The sequence below is a fragment of the Coturnix japonica genome, chromosome 19 (assembly GCF_054131305.1).
Source record: "Coturnix japonica strain WE chromosome 19, WE-NBRP24, whole genome shotgun sequence".
Classification (NCBI taxonomy): domain Eukaryota; kingdom Metazoa; phylum Chordata; class Aves; order Galliformes; family Phasianidae; genus Coturnix; species Coturnix japonica.
In genome coordinates, this window is record NC_140681.1 from 11,053,484 (window position 1) to 11,067,378 (window position 13,895).

Here is a 13,895-nt window from a genome sequence, read left to right on the forward strand (position 1 = left end):
GCCTTTGGAGCCGTGCCTGGAGATGGTGAGGATGTAAATCCCGACTGATAGCGGGTGGGCTGCTGAAAGCTGCCGGGAAGATCTGTCGGTCACATTGCCATTCCCTTCAGCACATTCACATGCCTTGAGCACCTTCAGAAGCTCATATATGACAGCATGAGGTGATGCTCAGATGCTGCTGGCAGCACCAGGTGGGCTCACACACCCACTCCCTGCACCCCAAGCCCCCCAACATTCCCACTCCCCCATGGAACAGATCCCATAGCAACTCTCAGCTCCATCCAACCCACAGCACTGGAGCAATGTCCTTCACAGTGACATCAAACAGCAGCAAATCAACAGGGACTTTCTGTGAAGTCTCTGTTTTTCAGCCTAAACCAAAGAGGTTCTAAGAGGGTGCAGGAAGGTGCAGATACAAAGGGGTGCATATGGATTTCCATGCAGCTGAAGGCTGTGCACATGCAGGTGCTGCTGAGGGCTGCTTGGCTCCGGCCCTGCTGCTCAGTGGGGCAGTGACGTGTGACAGCTTCATCCTTCCCTCACCACCTTCTGCATTAAACAAAAGGCGATGTTCAAATTAACCTCTGGATCCTTTTATGTTTAGCCTTTTTTTTCCTTCCATTTTTAGCTTTAGTTTTCCTCCATGGGAATGCTTTCTGCTTTTGATTATGGCTGATGCTGACCTGCTCCTCCCATAGTGGGTCTGGGGGGGTTCACCCACCTCTATTGCTGCCCTATGGATGCCCTATGGATGCCTATGTGCTGCCCTATGTGCTGCCCTATGGATGCCTATTTGCCTATGGATGCCCTATGGATGCCTATTTGCCTATGGATGCCCTATGGATGCCTATGTGCCTATGGATGCCCTATGGATGCCTATTTGCCTATAGATGCCCTATGGATGCCTATGTTTTATTTGCAGGGAAGGATGTGAGTGCTGTGTGGCTCTGACCTCCCTCCTGCTCTGTATCTAAAGGCAGAGTCATCCCATCACAGCATCCCTGGGGATGCATCCAGAACCAGGCTGAGAAAAGAAAGGAATTAAAAATAAATGTAAGCGCATCCTGACACGTTAACCACATTTAGAGAGGCTTCAGTGCCAACCCAACCCGGCTCTATGAGACAAGTAGGTCACAGGACACAGATTGTCCCGAATCAGCATTAAAGGATGGATGTGGAGCAGGCAGGAGGGAGAAGGGGATGGGAGGAGAGCTCTGCTGCCTGTATGTTCTTGAGAGGAGCAGAAATAATGATGGGACACACGGATCCCATAGTGCTGAGGCACTGGAAAGAAGAGGGAAGGGAGGAGGCCGGGGTGGGACGGAAGGATGGAGGAAGGACGAGGGGACCACGGTGTGGGATGAGACGGGAGGGCTGTGGCGGCGGGGCCGGGGTTGATGTGAGGGCGGGAGAGCGGGACGGGCCGCCACCACAGCGCCCCACAGCGCCATCAGCCCCACAGCGCAGCGCCGCTCCTCAGGGCCAGCCCGGGTATCCCAGCACCACGGTGGTGTCCAGCAGCCCCTCACTGCCTGCTTAAGATCCCCCTTAGGGTTATGTCAAGACCCCAGCCCCTCATGGCACGGCTGGGCAACGCCGTCCCCTCAGGGCCCTGTGATGACCCCATCCTGTCAGGGCTGACAAGGACCCCCATCCCCTCAGGGCCCCACGAAGCCCCTATCCCCTCATAGAGTCATAGAATCCATAGAATTTGGATGTTGTGTTGATGAATATGATTTAGCTGGGAAGTATTGGTAATGGTTGGACTAGATTATCTTCTAGTTCTTTTCCAACCTTGATAATTCTGTGATTCTGTGAATCATGCCCCCACCTCCCATAGCACTCACACTATCCCACCCCATGCACCCCCCTGATCTCCCCCTTTGTAATCCCCAATCCACCTCTGTTCCCCATCCCCATGACGTCTCTCCATGTGCCCACAGGTGCTGTCAGCTCCAACCCACAGCTCCAGCTCTCTCTGAAGCCCCAGCAGACATTCTCTTTGGGACCTTCACACCCTCAAGCAACCCAAAGGAGGAAGGCAAAGCTCAGGTAGAGGCACTGCAGGAGACCCAGCAGACCCACACACCATGTCCTACATGCATTTGCTGGTGAGCAGGCGTGGGCCTCTGGCCAAGATCTGGCTGGCTGCTCACTGGGAGAAGAAGCTGACCAAGGCTCATATCTTCGAGTGCAACTTAGAGACTACCATTAAAAAGATCGCCTCGCCAAAGGTATGTTATAAAGCGGGAGAGCATCTCCTGGTGAGCCCTGAGGTGTGAGTGATGTAGTAAGAAGCATTTGTGGCTGCTTCAAAACCAGCGTGAGGCAAATCCCGACTCTGATTTTATTCAGTTCTGACTCAGATAAAGTCTCGGTCCCATTATATGGTAATAATAGAGGTATCTTGCTTGTTATTTTACTCTCGGAGGTCTGTGGAATGTACTCGTTTACAGAATGAGAGCGTTTTTACTGTAGCGTTCAAATTGGGGCCATGAAGATGATCAGAGGGATGGAGCACCTCTGCTATGAGGGAGCTGGGGGTTATCAGCCAGGAGAAGAGAAGGCTCTGAGGAGATTTCATTGCAGCCTTCCATTGAGCTGCTGGCACAGCTGCCCAGAGAAGCAATGGGAGCCCCATTGCTCTGGGCTCTCCAAAGACATTTTAAGCTGCAGATACTGCAGATACACAATATAACCTGGGAACTTGCAGTATCTGAGGAAACTGTCCCAAAAAACAAGAGAAGTCAGTCACTACACCAAAATCAAGGGAGTAAGAAAGCTCCTGTAATGTTGCATGCAGACATTTGAGAACCATTTTTTGCTGATGTTGTAGTAAGTAGCTTCTGACATATAATAACTATCCTTGTGCTTTCAGTGGACTCCTTCCTGGCCCTCTGTTATAAGCGGATAAGTATATAAATAAGCATAATTAGAGACTCTTATGAGAGATTCTGCATGAATCCTTTGTGTATCACGGAGAAGTTGTGACTCAAACAAGCGCAGATGCAGGCAGTATCCATGACTCAGTCCTTGGCCTCTCAGTTGCAATTGCAGTTGCCTCCAAGGGAACAGTGAGAACATTCTGCACTGTCACTAATCGATGGTGAAAGAGATCCAAGGCTTTCTGCTGGCGCAAGCAGGATTTTTTCCCCATGAAAATACCTGTTTGATAGTGTAAATTTCATCGTCTGTCTTCCGTGGGTTGTGATTAATTGAACATAATTGGTTTGGGACTTGGGCTTCAGCACAGCAATACTTTGGGGCAGAAGCAATTAGAAACTCCTAGCTCTGTATATTGCTTTGTCTCTGATCCTCTGTAGCAGGACAAAGCTCTCTCCAGGCGTGTCTTACCAGAACTGGGTTAGTACTGTGCAATACTTCCATTTTAAATGGTATTGGTTGTTTTTTTTTTTAATGCCAAACCTATTAACTCCTGAACAACTTCTTTAAATCACCTTTAAAGTTTACCATAGCTCTGCGCACCTCTGGGCACTTACTCCTGGGAGTGGTGCGAATCTACCACAGGAAAACAAAATACCTCCTGGCAGACTGCAGTGAAGCTCTGACAAAAATGAAGACAGCCTTTCGCCCAGGTATGTGCTGAATTCTGCATCTTCCCATCTGCATTGCTTTCTGCTTTCATTAACTCTGGTTGATTCAGTTACGCACACGTCACTGATCACAATGGACATTGACATCAACAATATCTTAAATGGTCCTACAAGAAGCAGCTTGAATTCAGCTTCCATTGCTAGATAATTAATTGTCACCACTGATGACTCTCAACATGTCTAAGAACATGTTCGTGCCAGATCTGACTGTGTTTTGAGCTCTAGCCACAAAGCTAGCAAGAAGGGAACTGAGATGATGGAATCCTTTCCAAGGAGTCTGTGTGCTTGTCATGTTAAGGTGACAAATGGGGAGGCACTGTTGTCTAAAAAAAGACTTAAAATACCAACATCTATTGCCAGCCTTAATGTGCTCTGTGACCTAGATTGGTTGCAGAATATTAAATACCCACTCTATGTGATTTTCAAGGATATGATTACAATCAGTTAATATTTGTCAAGGTGGAAATCACTAGACGAATCGCTTGCAATAAGTATGTAGTACTGTTTATAGTGGGTGCTGTAGCAGCTTGTAAGGGACTGCATAGCACAAGGACAGAAGGCAGCGGTCACAGCTGCAGCAAGGGAAACTCCAACTAGCTGCAGGAGGGGAACAATTCACACTGGGAGTAGTAAAATGCTGTAACAGGCTGTGCAGGGATGCTGCAGAATCTCCATCATCAAAAATAGTCAAAAGTGATCTAGCTTAAGAATTAATTCTGGTTTGAGCCAAAGGTTGGATTAAGTGACCTTCAGAAATCCCTTCTAACCTGAGTTGTTCCAGCATTCCCTGACTGCTAGGTATTTGCAGCCAGTCTTTATGATTATTTGATGCTGGAAATTACACAGACCATGGATAGAAAATCAAAGTATAATCACCTACCTGAAGTTGTAGTGACTTTATGTGGCTGTGCATATGCACAGTGTATTTACAGCTCTTCAAGAGCTGTACCAGTGTCCAACAGCAGCATCCTCTCCTCTGCCTGTAAAATATGGTTCCTAATGTATATGCAAATTAAGTGTTTTAATTCCACTTTGGAGTCTTGTTGATGAATTGCCCAAGCTTTTTGTTCTTTATAATGACAACAGACGTTTCGGACAGGTTTATAGACTTACTATATCTACGTGGGAGATACTTTTCGTGTTATTGATAGCTATGTCATTTTGTTTTCTGTTTCTTTTAGGACTTGTTGACCTTCCAGAAGAGAGCTGTGAGGCTGCTTATCAGTCCATTACATTACCTGAAGAATTTCATGACTTTGAAACAGCGCTACCTGAATTAAAGTAAATTCTTCCCTCCCTTTTGTTCATTATTTCACTGTTTTCAGAAGTAAGAGACATCCTTACAGTTATCTGATCAAGTCTTGCATGGAATTGTTTCTATTTGACAACTTGATCTCTCCTAAATTCAGAGGTGAACTTCACAAGGCAGCAGTCACAACATTGCGTGCTGTTGTAGGGCTCCTCCAAGTCCATTTAATCAACAAACTTTAACAATAAAATAATACCTTGAGCCCATACTTCCAGATTTTCTCATTTACAATTGTCTGAGTGAACCCTGCAAAGAAATTCCTGTCCTTGAGAGGAGATGTGAAAGTCAGCCTGAACACTGTTGTAATACCATGGAGCCTGTGGTTCCCAGCCTCACAATGTCATACTGTTCTGCTGTGTAAATGCTTTTCGTTTCTGGTCCCTTGCTCTTTAGGCCCTGGGTGTTTTATCAGCTCTAGGAAGCTTTGCTCCCAATGAAAAGCCAATGTGTTTCTTTGGATTTTTGGAATGAACCAGCACTAATGTAGAAAAAATGATAAAAGCAGAAGGCTAAGATGTGCTTCCATGCCCCAATAGAGCCAGGATAGTGGACATCAACAGAGAATTTCTCTGCACCTCACCATAAATGCAGCTTGAGGGCATCTGTAAACCTTTAGTGTTTTGTAAGCACATCTGGGATGTAATACTGGTTATTCCATTTATTCACATACTCCAATGTGCCATATCTTTATGCCTTTTCTGCCTACACAAATAATCCCTATGGTTTGATGTAAAGATGGCAGTGGGGCATTAATTTGATGCCTTCTATGTGACAAGTGCCTGGTTGTCAGTAGGGCCTGAGTGTGACCAAACTCACACAAGCCCAAATATTCTAGCAGAAGAATAGAGAACTAGGAAATACAGAGAGGTACCATTTATGTTACAACCATTCCAGATTCAGTCTTCACTGTACAGCGTACATTGGAGACTGCATAGGGGGCCTGGCTAGCAAAGAAAGCAGCTGCCTACTTGCTTAGAGGTAGCCCTCATAACCAACAGACAGCATCTGTTTTCCACATGCTCATTTTGAGCTTTTAAAGGAAATTCAAAGCAGTGGTTTTTATGAATCAAATCTTAAATAGCTTGAATGCTAATGGCTTTGGGAGACAGTTGTTCCATCTCCAAAGAAATGAGGATCAGGTGGGGGTACTTTCAATGCCATAGGAAACAGGAGTTATCCTTTGGGGGGTTTTTGAGCAGAATATCAGGTTTGCAGACTGGTTAGCAACAAGTTTTCACAGCGAGTGAATTTCAGTTCATCCTGTGTTTTGTATAATGTTTCTTTCATCAGTGCCATTGATGTTGCTGAGCATTTTACCTTGAATCAGAGCAAAGCTGAAGACATCACACTTAAAGAGGATTATGAAAGCAATGTACTCCTCTGTGATAGGAACTTTGGTGAGAGAAGTTGAGAAATTAGAAATATTCCACGAGGAAAAGTATGTTTTATGCAAAATGTTGTACAGTGAGTAATTTCTCTATGTGAAAAAACTATCACTAGAAGAGTATTTGTTCATGTTTGTGCTGACTGGCCCATCATGTGGGCTCATGCTTAAATTTCCCTGTAAGTACCTTGCCTAAGTAATAGAATAGAGAATCGAACCCAACGTTTGGCATTAGATGAAATTGACTTTTGTCCATTCTATTTGAAGCATGGGATGTCCTACAACCTTTTGAAAGCTATTTGAACAACTCAGGAGATGGAGAAATACACGTTTCCCATAGATCTGTACAGATAGAGCCTAAGACTTTCTGTATTTGTCCAGATGAGGAATCAGATGCACTGAGAAAACAGAGCTACTTCGATGTGAGCTTTCTGATGAGCAGCTGCAACCTCGTGGCTGATCACAGCTCTGCAAGCATGAATGGAGACAAGCCTGCTGCACATGAGGGCTCGTATTGCTTGGAGCTGGACTGCTTCGGAGATGAGGAGGCTGGTGCAGACATGATTGGTAGAGAAACAGAATTGTTTTCTTTCAAAACATTTTGATTATTGCAGGAAAACAAATGAAACCGCATGAAAGTCTTTGTTTCCAAACAGAAATTCATTCTTCTCCTGTTTTTATACTGCATTTTTTGCAACTTGACACTGTGTCTGTGATCATTTAGGTGTCACTAAGTAAAAATTAAAGATTTTAATTTTCTTTTAGAGTTAAACGCATTTGATTTATACTTATTATTGAATAATTTGATTTATATTTATTCTAAGTTACATTGGGCTACATCAGGCTACTGCATGATGACTAAGGTCTCAGAATGATTCAACTGTGTGTCTTCTATTTAAGAAATCCTATTGAGGGACGAACAAAATGGCCTAACTAATGGCATTCTTGATATGGAGGAAGAACTTCCTTTGTCACAAGGCCTACGAGAGAGCAGCACAGCAGGTGAGTTGGCAGCACCTCCTCCTCCTGCCTCATGTGAACTCTGCTCCTGCATCAACGCCTCAGTTACTCCCATTCAGCTTTGTGTGCACAGATTAATATCCCAAGCCTTTTTCCTTTGTTAGTTTCCTTTTTTTCAGATATGTGTCATTCACCTTTTTAATTGGACCTAGGACTTGCAGCTATGTAACTTGACGGTGCTTACATACACTTCTGCATGATACCCTGTGAGATCCATGCTGCAGCTTAAGCAGTAATATCTCTTTTGAAGGGGAAACAGAATGAAGTCACTTTGAATGTTACCTCCCAGTATGTCTGAATTTGTATCTCAGCTACAGATGACTTCTAGTAATTCGTCCAGGTGTTCTTAGTCTTGTTTTGATTTGGTATCAGTCTGCTGATATTCAGTTTGTTTCAATACCTGCCCCAACAGGGTCTTGTGTCAGCAGAATGTAAGCAGCAGCAATGCAGGTGTTGTGAGATTACACACTAAACCAGAGTTTGCAAATTCAAAGCTTCCTTTTGTCTGCTGTCTTGAATGTTGTGGGAAGGAGAATTTATTCCATCCCGTCAACTTTTTGATCTGGATTATTTGCTGTGTTTTCTGATAGCCGAGTTCAACCATTCAGACTCTGCAGTGAAGACAGAAAGTCATCTCATGAATGAAACAATGCTTTTGCTTAAAGAAGAAGAAGGATTTGTGCTTGAGCCAGTTGATGCTACAGGTCAGAACTCCATCAGTTTCTTGCAGACTGTTTGCATTGCTGTGTTTGGTTTTCTCCTTGTTAGTGTAAATATTTGCAAAACATTGTTTTCACTTTTGTTTGCTCCTGCTGTCAGAGCTCTGTTCTATGATCATTCTTATACAAAACCAGCATCAGGTTGATCAGTATTATCTGATCTGCCCAGTTCTTTGCTTACAGCTCCTTCCCCACACCAAACCAAGTGCTGCTGTTCTGCAGTTCTGCTGGCAGTGCAGCCTGCTCAGCAGTGTTACCAGAAATTCAGCTGAGCTTTTATTGCCAGTGATACCTCCGTGACTTCTCGTGTGTAAAACAACCACCTCATACTTTGAGGCTTTGGGACCTCTTGACTTTATTAAGATTAAAAAAGAGAAATGCCTCTTTTTATCTGTGTGTAAATCTAGACCTCAGCTATTCTGATGGTGGCTATTAGCAAATGAAATGAGTTGATATTGATGATATTTAGGATACTGGCATTTTCCAGACTGCCAAGGCAAGATTCAGGAAGCAATGGCTGTACAACCAATCAGCATCTCTATTTTGTGTTTACAATCTACACCTCAGTATAATTGCCAAACTATTCAACTGACAAACCCAGATATTAATTATGAGATAATGAAACCTGTGGAGTACATCGGGAGTTCTTGGAACAATTAATTCCTCCTGGTAGATTAAAGATAGCTTACTCAGACCTGTTCATGTATCATGTGTTCTCATTAAGTCATTGTGTTCCCGATTCCTCAGTACAGTATTCATGCCTTCTGTAATTAAACACGTGTGGGTTTCCTGTATAAGAATACAGAGAGTAAACTTTACAAATACTTTTGGGGGAACGGGCCATCCCCTTCAACTGTGTGAATTCAGGAGGTCTCCAGCTCCATTTACTCTCAGTGGTTCTCTTCACACTTAAGTTTTCTGTGGATGGGACTTTATTTGTGTGCCTTGATCAGAAACAGGAGGGTTGAACAACTCCTTGTCAGCTTTGAATACTGTAATTCCAAACAGTGAATGTGTGGCTGAAGGGGACAATTAGCTGAGGGCCTTCAGCTGTCCCCATCTCTGATAGCACCCCAGGTAGGTGTGTCTGTGACAGAGGCCAAGGATCACAGACTGTTAACGATGGGAGGGACCTCTTGTGACCATGTTGTGCACTGAGGTCAATGCTGTTTTATTTTTTGAATACTTGATCTCTTTAGATTTCAACCAGAGGAAAAACAATAAAAGGAAGAGGAAGTTGCTTGTAGATGTAGAGAAGGAGCTCAGCTGCAATGCTATATACCAGCAGCTTAACAACAGCACGGACACCCTTGTTACATTAGACCTTGCCCCTCCAACTAAACAAACAATGATGTGGAAAGAATCAGGAGGAGCGGAAACACTCCTGTCCCAGCCTGCACAGCATTTGTTTCATGCTGAACTACAAATGGTAAAGATTTCTTCCTTGTTGGTATGTATGCTGCTGTGTAGGTGGTGGGACTGTTACACATCTGAGGAACTGTCTGGGGTCTGCACACTTGTTTTTTTGTGAACCCCAAGGCAACTGCAGGTGCATAGCATTGCTGGAAGTCTTGTGTCACAGCACTGTTCCATTGGATACCTGATGGTAATTTGCATACTCGTCACTAATTGCTTCAGCAGAAAGGCCATCAGTACAGCTCCTGGTTTCAATCTCCAGTGAGTTAAAAATGATAAGGAGAGCTTGCCTTTCAGCTGCTCCAGAGGTTCTGATCGCTGTGTCCTATGGGTGAGGAGGGCAGGTCAGAACACCCCTTCCATGCTCATAGACCTTACTGCTCTTCTTGTGCAAGGGAAATGTTTGCTTCATGGAAATATGATCTGTCAAATCCTTCCATGCCACTGTGTATGATCTGACAAATCTTTCAAAGAAGTTGTGAGTTTAGGGGTGATGATAAAACAAGGAAAGATCAACTCATATGCAAGGAGGTGGAGAAAGGTGCAGTGCTAACTCTGCACAGCAGCCTCGTGTTAATTACACTGCGTTCCCTCTGTTGGGTCAGCAGTCAAACAGCTCAGCAGGCTCCATGGAGCAGAACAGCTTCACCTCTTAGAGTCGAGAATTTCAGCTTGTTCTGTAGCTGTTCCTAAGACATTTCTTCATAGAGTTTGCTGCCAAAGGGCTGTTCCTTTTTAAAAGATGCAGATTTGAAATGACCTGATGCAAAGCTCTGGGGTGAGGTAATTAACATGCGACTCGTCTTCGTAGCTTTGCTTTGATGCTTGCGAATAATCTGACACTGTATTCTGACAGTCAACAAACAATAATAATTGCTTCCAGCTCTTTGCAAAATGCTTCAGGAGAGTTAGATTTGAAATGGGAAGAAATGTAACACAGATGGAGTCTGAAATGGACAAAACAAGGAAGAAGAAAGATGCTGCAGGTAAAGCTTTGATTCTGTTGTGGCAGAATTAGCTGTTAACAAACACCTTGTTTTATGTGATGTTCCAGACATGCACAGTTTGCAATTATCTACAAATCAAAAGTCAAAATATTTCAACCATCACCAAAACTGGCTGTATTAATGATCAAAATGTTTGTTATTTTTTGAAGGGCAGATGAGCAGTCAGTTCACCTTAAACCTTGTGTTTATTTGTTGATGCAGAGGTGCTGATAACAGACGAATCGAGTTACCTGCAGGGGTTGGACTGCTCAGAGCCTGAGAGAAAAACTGACAATGATTTGTTGGCACTGACAGAACGGAATAACAGCAGTGAAACTGTGAATGGCTTTGGTGAAACCCTAGTGAGCAGTTTCCTTATGTTTTGCAGACCCAAATGTACTCCCTGGTTTCATTTTGTTGTTGGGGTTATCAAACCGGTTAAGAAATTGTTAACATTATGTTTGAAAAGCCTTTCACTTCAGGGAAGTTACTTTAGAAGCATTTTAGTGGACTCTCACAATGAGAAAAGGCATGGTAGAAACAGCAGCTATTGAATTGTTTTGGAAAACATTTACAACAGTCAATTATTTGAGCAAAATTGTTATCATACAGCACAATAAGGCACACACTGCAATAGTGACTGATCCACCTTCCTGTTCTGACAGCAGGGTGAAGCTGCTTTCTTTGAGAGCTCCATGCTGGTGAATAATTCAATGGGCCGAGAAACTCCAGTGCAGCAAGCTGAGACAACACACGTATGTATAACTTAAAGCTGCCAGTTCTCACACTGCAGAACAGAACTGCATTATATCATGGAAATACCTAAAAAACAACAGTTGTAATTCCACAAATTGACATTGGGTTTTGCTGTGCCACCAATTTCTGACACGTTTGCCCTCTAACTTCCTGTTGTGTTTCCCATCAAGGAGCTGGAATTGGAAAGCAAAGATAGTGAAGAAATGAAGTGGAACAGAAGAACTCTTCAGTTATTAAAAACCTTACAGGTAAAGGTGATGGATTTTGTGATTAGAAGCCCAAACCAGGTATTGATCTCCAGTGGACCTCCTGCTTCCACTGTGTAGCATCACATGTGCACAGTTTAACTGCATTTTGTTGAGTGGAGGTGGAGGAAACCAGGATTCTGAGTGCCTGACATCACATCCACTCTCCCACAGCTGCCGGAACTGTTAGCATGTTCTGCACTTCTGCTTGCAGTGCTTGCTGTAGCACTAACACTTTGTTCTCTTCAGCATCCCTACAAAGCCCAGTTCCTACTGCCTGCAGGTCTGCAGGATCTTTGCTGTGCGTTGCAGGGTACCTTCATTTGGCTGTTCATCTGCTTGAGCTCTTCCTGAGATGAAGGCTATAGAAAAGAGTGGTGGCTGTGCTACAGATGGTAACCCCTTCTATAAAGGGTTTTAATGCCCCAGAGCTTTCAAGATGCTTCAAAATGAGCGGGGCAGGCTTTGCATCAGAAAGGTTTATCCTGCCTTTCTTGCAGAAATAACTCCAGGGCTGCTGAAGCTGTGTGATAACCACATGCTTTATCAGCAGGAACATGGCAGGCACCCTGGGAGGAAGCACAGGCTGTCCCAACACCCAACGTCCCAACCCTCATTGGGTCACCTCATTGCTGAGCTTCTGCCAAAGCAAAGCACACCAAACCCTGCTCCCAAGCCTGGCTTTTGTCCGCAGTTTGAGTTTGGCTCTGCAGCCTTCTTGGTTGTTTAATTCTGTGCACATCTTTAAAAGGTTTTGTGCGACACCCGTAAATAACTGCGTATGTATATGCGCAGCCATTAAAAAAACAAGCAATAATAATGATGAGTTAGCTGGAATTGCTGGTGTTCTGTATCCCAAGAACAGGGCATGCAATGGTTTTTATTGGTTTGCATCATGAAAGCCATTACAGATAGGCTTCCTTGTATGCTTCAGTGCTCTTTCACTGAGTTCAGTGGAGCTGTGGGCATGTGTAGATGTGAGGAACATATGTAGGTGCAAGCAGTATTACAGCAATCAAATGTTAAGAGTCACTGTGTGAGGGTAAATGCCTGTTAAGATCCTATTCAAGGCCTTCAAGCAGGAAATAGTGGCTCCGAGCAGCACTGTTCAGTTCGGACTTGATCAGCTCTGGTTTTCCATGACCCAACTGCTTCTCTATTCCCTCCTGCAGCACCTGAACAAATCTGGAGTGAATTCCTTCAGCTTACAGGAGCTCTGTCAGAAGAGCAACAGGAAAGAAGCTGCAGTGAAGTTTTACATCTTCCTTGTTCTGAAGAAGCAGATGGTCATCGAGTTGGTTCAGCACGCTCCGTTTGCAGACATCACAGCCACAGCCGGACAAATGTTCAGTGCTCACTGAAACCATGCAGCAGTCAGATAAGCTCATTGAAACACCATTCTGTTGTTTCAGTTTTGTTTTTCACCAGAAAATACTCTTCTTTTCCTGCAAAAAGAAAGGAACTCTCATCAAACCACGGTGAACTGAGCGGAGTTCTTTCATTCCTGTGCCCTCTTGGAACCACACAGTAATGAATCGGTGCCGCTGTGTGGCTGCAGTGTTGGTTAGCAAGGTGTTCACTGTGTGTTCAGCTTCATGATATATATGTTTATAAACATATATATACACATTATATATATGTTACTTGCTCTGTTGATAGTAGGTAGCTAAAATCCATGCTGCCCCTCAGACATTTACAGCGTGAGGGGCTTGATGAGAGATCTTTAAAGCCTTTCTTAGAGTCCAGCATTGGAAATTAGGTTATTTTCAGTCCTTGTGTGTTAATTAGGTACCATGGTCAGTAAGAGAAGGGAAGTCCCTTGAGTCACCTTCGAGTCTATTCCAATTTATTTATGTCAAAGAACGTTCAGTATTTGATGTGTTAAGGCCTTACAAGTGACTGCAGCTCTGCCATCATGTGCTGAGATGGAGATTTCTGCTGTCCTTGAGGTCGGGAGGGAATTGTACTTCCAAGAACCCCTGTGATGTTCCATTTTGTGGGGTGCGTTTACCCAAAGACTGACAGCTTTCCTTCAGCACAGGCCAATATAAGAAGTGAAATGTCAGTGATCCTTTGTACTTCTATCTAATCTATTTATGGTAATTCTCACGTGATGCAGCACTGAGTGGCTGTGCTCTGGGTATGCTGACACCTCTTGATATGGAAGCAATAAAAGTCCAACCAAGGTGTTTCCTGTGCTCCCTGGATCAAAACTGGTGCCACCTCGCTGTCGTTTGGGCTCACCTTGTGTTTGCTGTGATCTTCACGTGTCACAGGGTGGATGATGTTTCATCCTGACTCTCCAGGCCTTGGTGTTGGTTACAGCCCTGTGTGCCCAGCCTTGCTAATGGTGGTGCTCAACTCCATAAGGAGTCAGGAGGGAAACAATACAAAGAACAGGCCAGGGAGAGGAGGAGAAACTATTCCTTTCTCTTGAAGGCACTTG

General features: G+C 44.2%; 1 protein-coding gene across 6 annotated transcripts; it reads left to right on the top strand.

The window, feature by feature from the left end:
• Positions 1-1,949: 1,949 nt before the first annotated feature.
• RAD21L1 (RAD21 cohesin complex component like 1) lies at positions 1,950-13,638 on the top strand. 6 transcript variants are annotated; one of them, XM_032448565.2, is made up of 13 exons: positions 1,950-2,234; positions 3,467-3,596; positions 4,796-4,895; positions 6,214-6,320; positions 6,689-6,874; positions 7,208-7,309; positions 7,918-8,031; positions 9,246-9,475; positions 10,346-10,448; positions 10,671-10,810; positions 11,114-11,203; positions 11,375-11,452; positions 12,622-13,638. In XM_032448565.2, the coding sequence occupies exons 1-13, from the start codon at positions 2,091-2,093 to the stop codon at positions 12,808-12,810; spliced, it is 1,713 nt and encodes a 570-aa protein (XP_032304456.1). In that variant the 5' UTR covers positions 1,950-2,090; the 3' UTR covers positions 12,811-13,638. The 6 variants fall into 6 exon arrangements, 5 of the variants coding, with proteins under 5 accessions (XP_032304456.1, XP_085376616.1, XP_085376618.1 ...); XM_085520490.1 differs by having other exon boundaries at positions 11,117-11,203; XR_014936018.1 differs by lacking the exons at positions 10,671-10,810; positions 12,622-13,638 and having other exon boundaries at positions 11,375-11,393.
• The last annotated feature ends 257 nt before the right edge of the window (positions 13,639-13,895 follow it).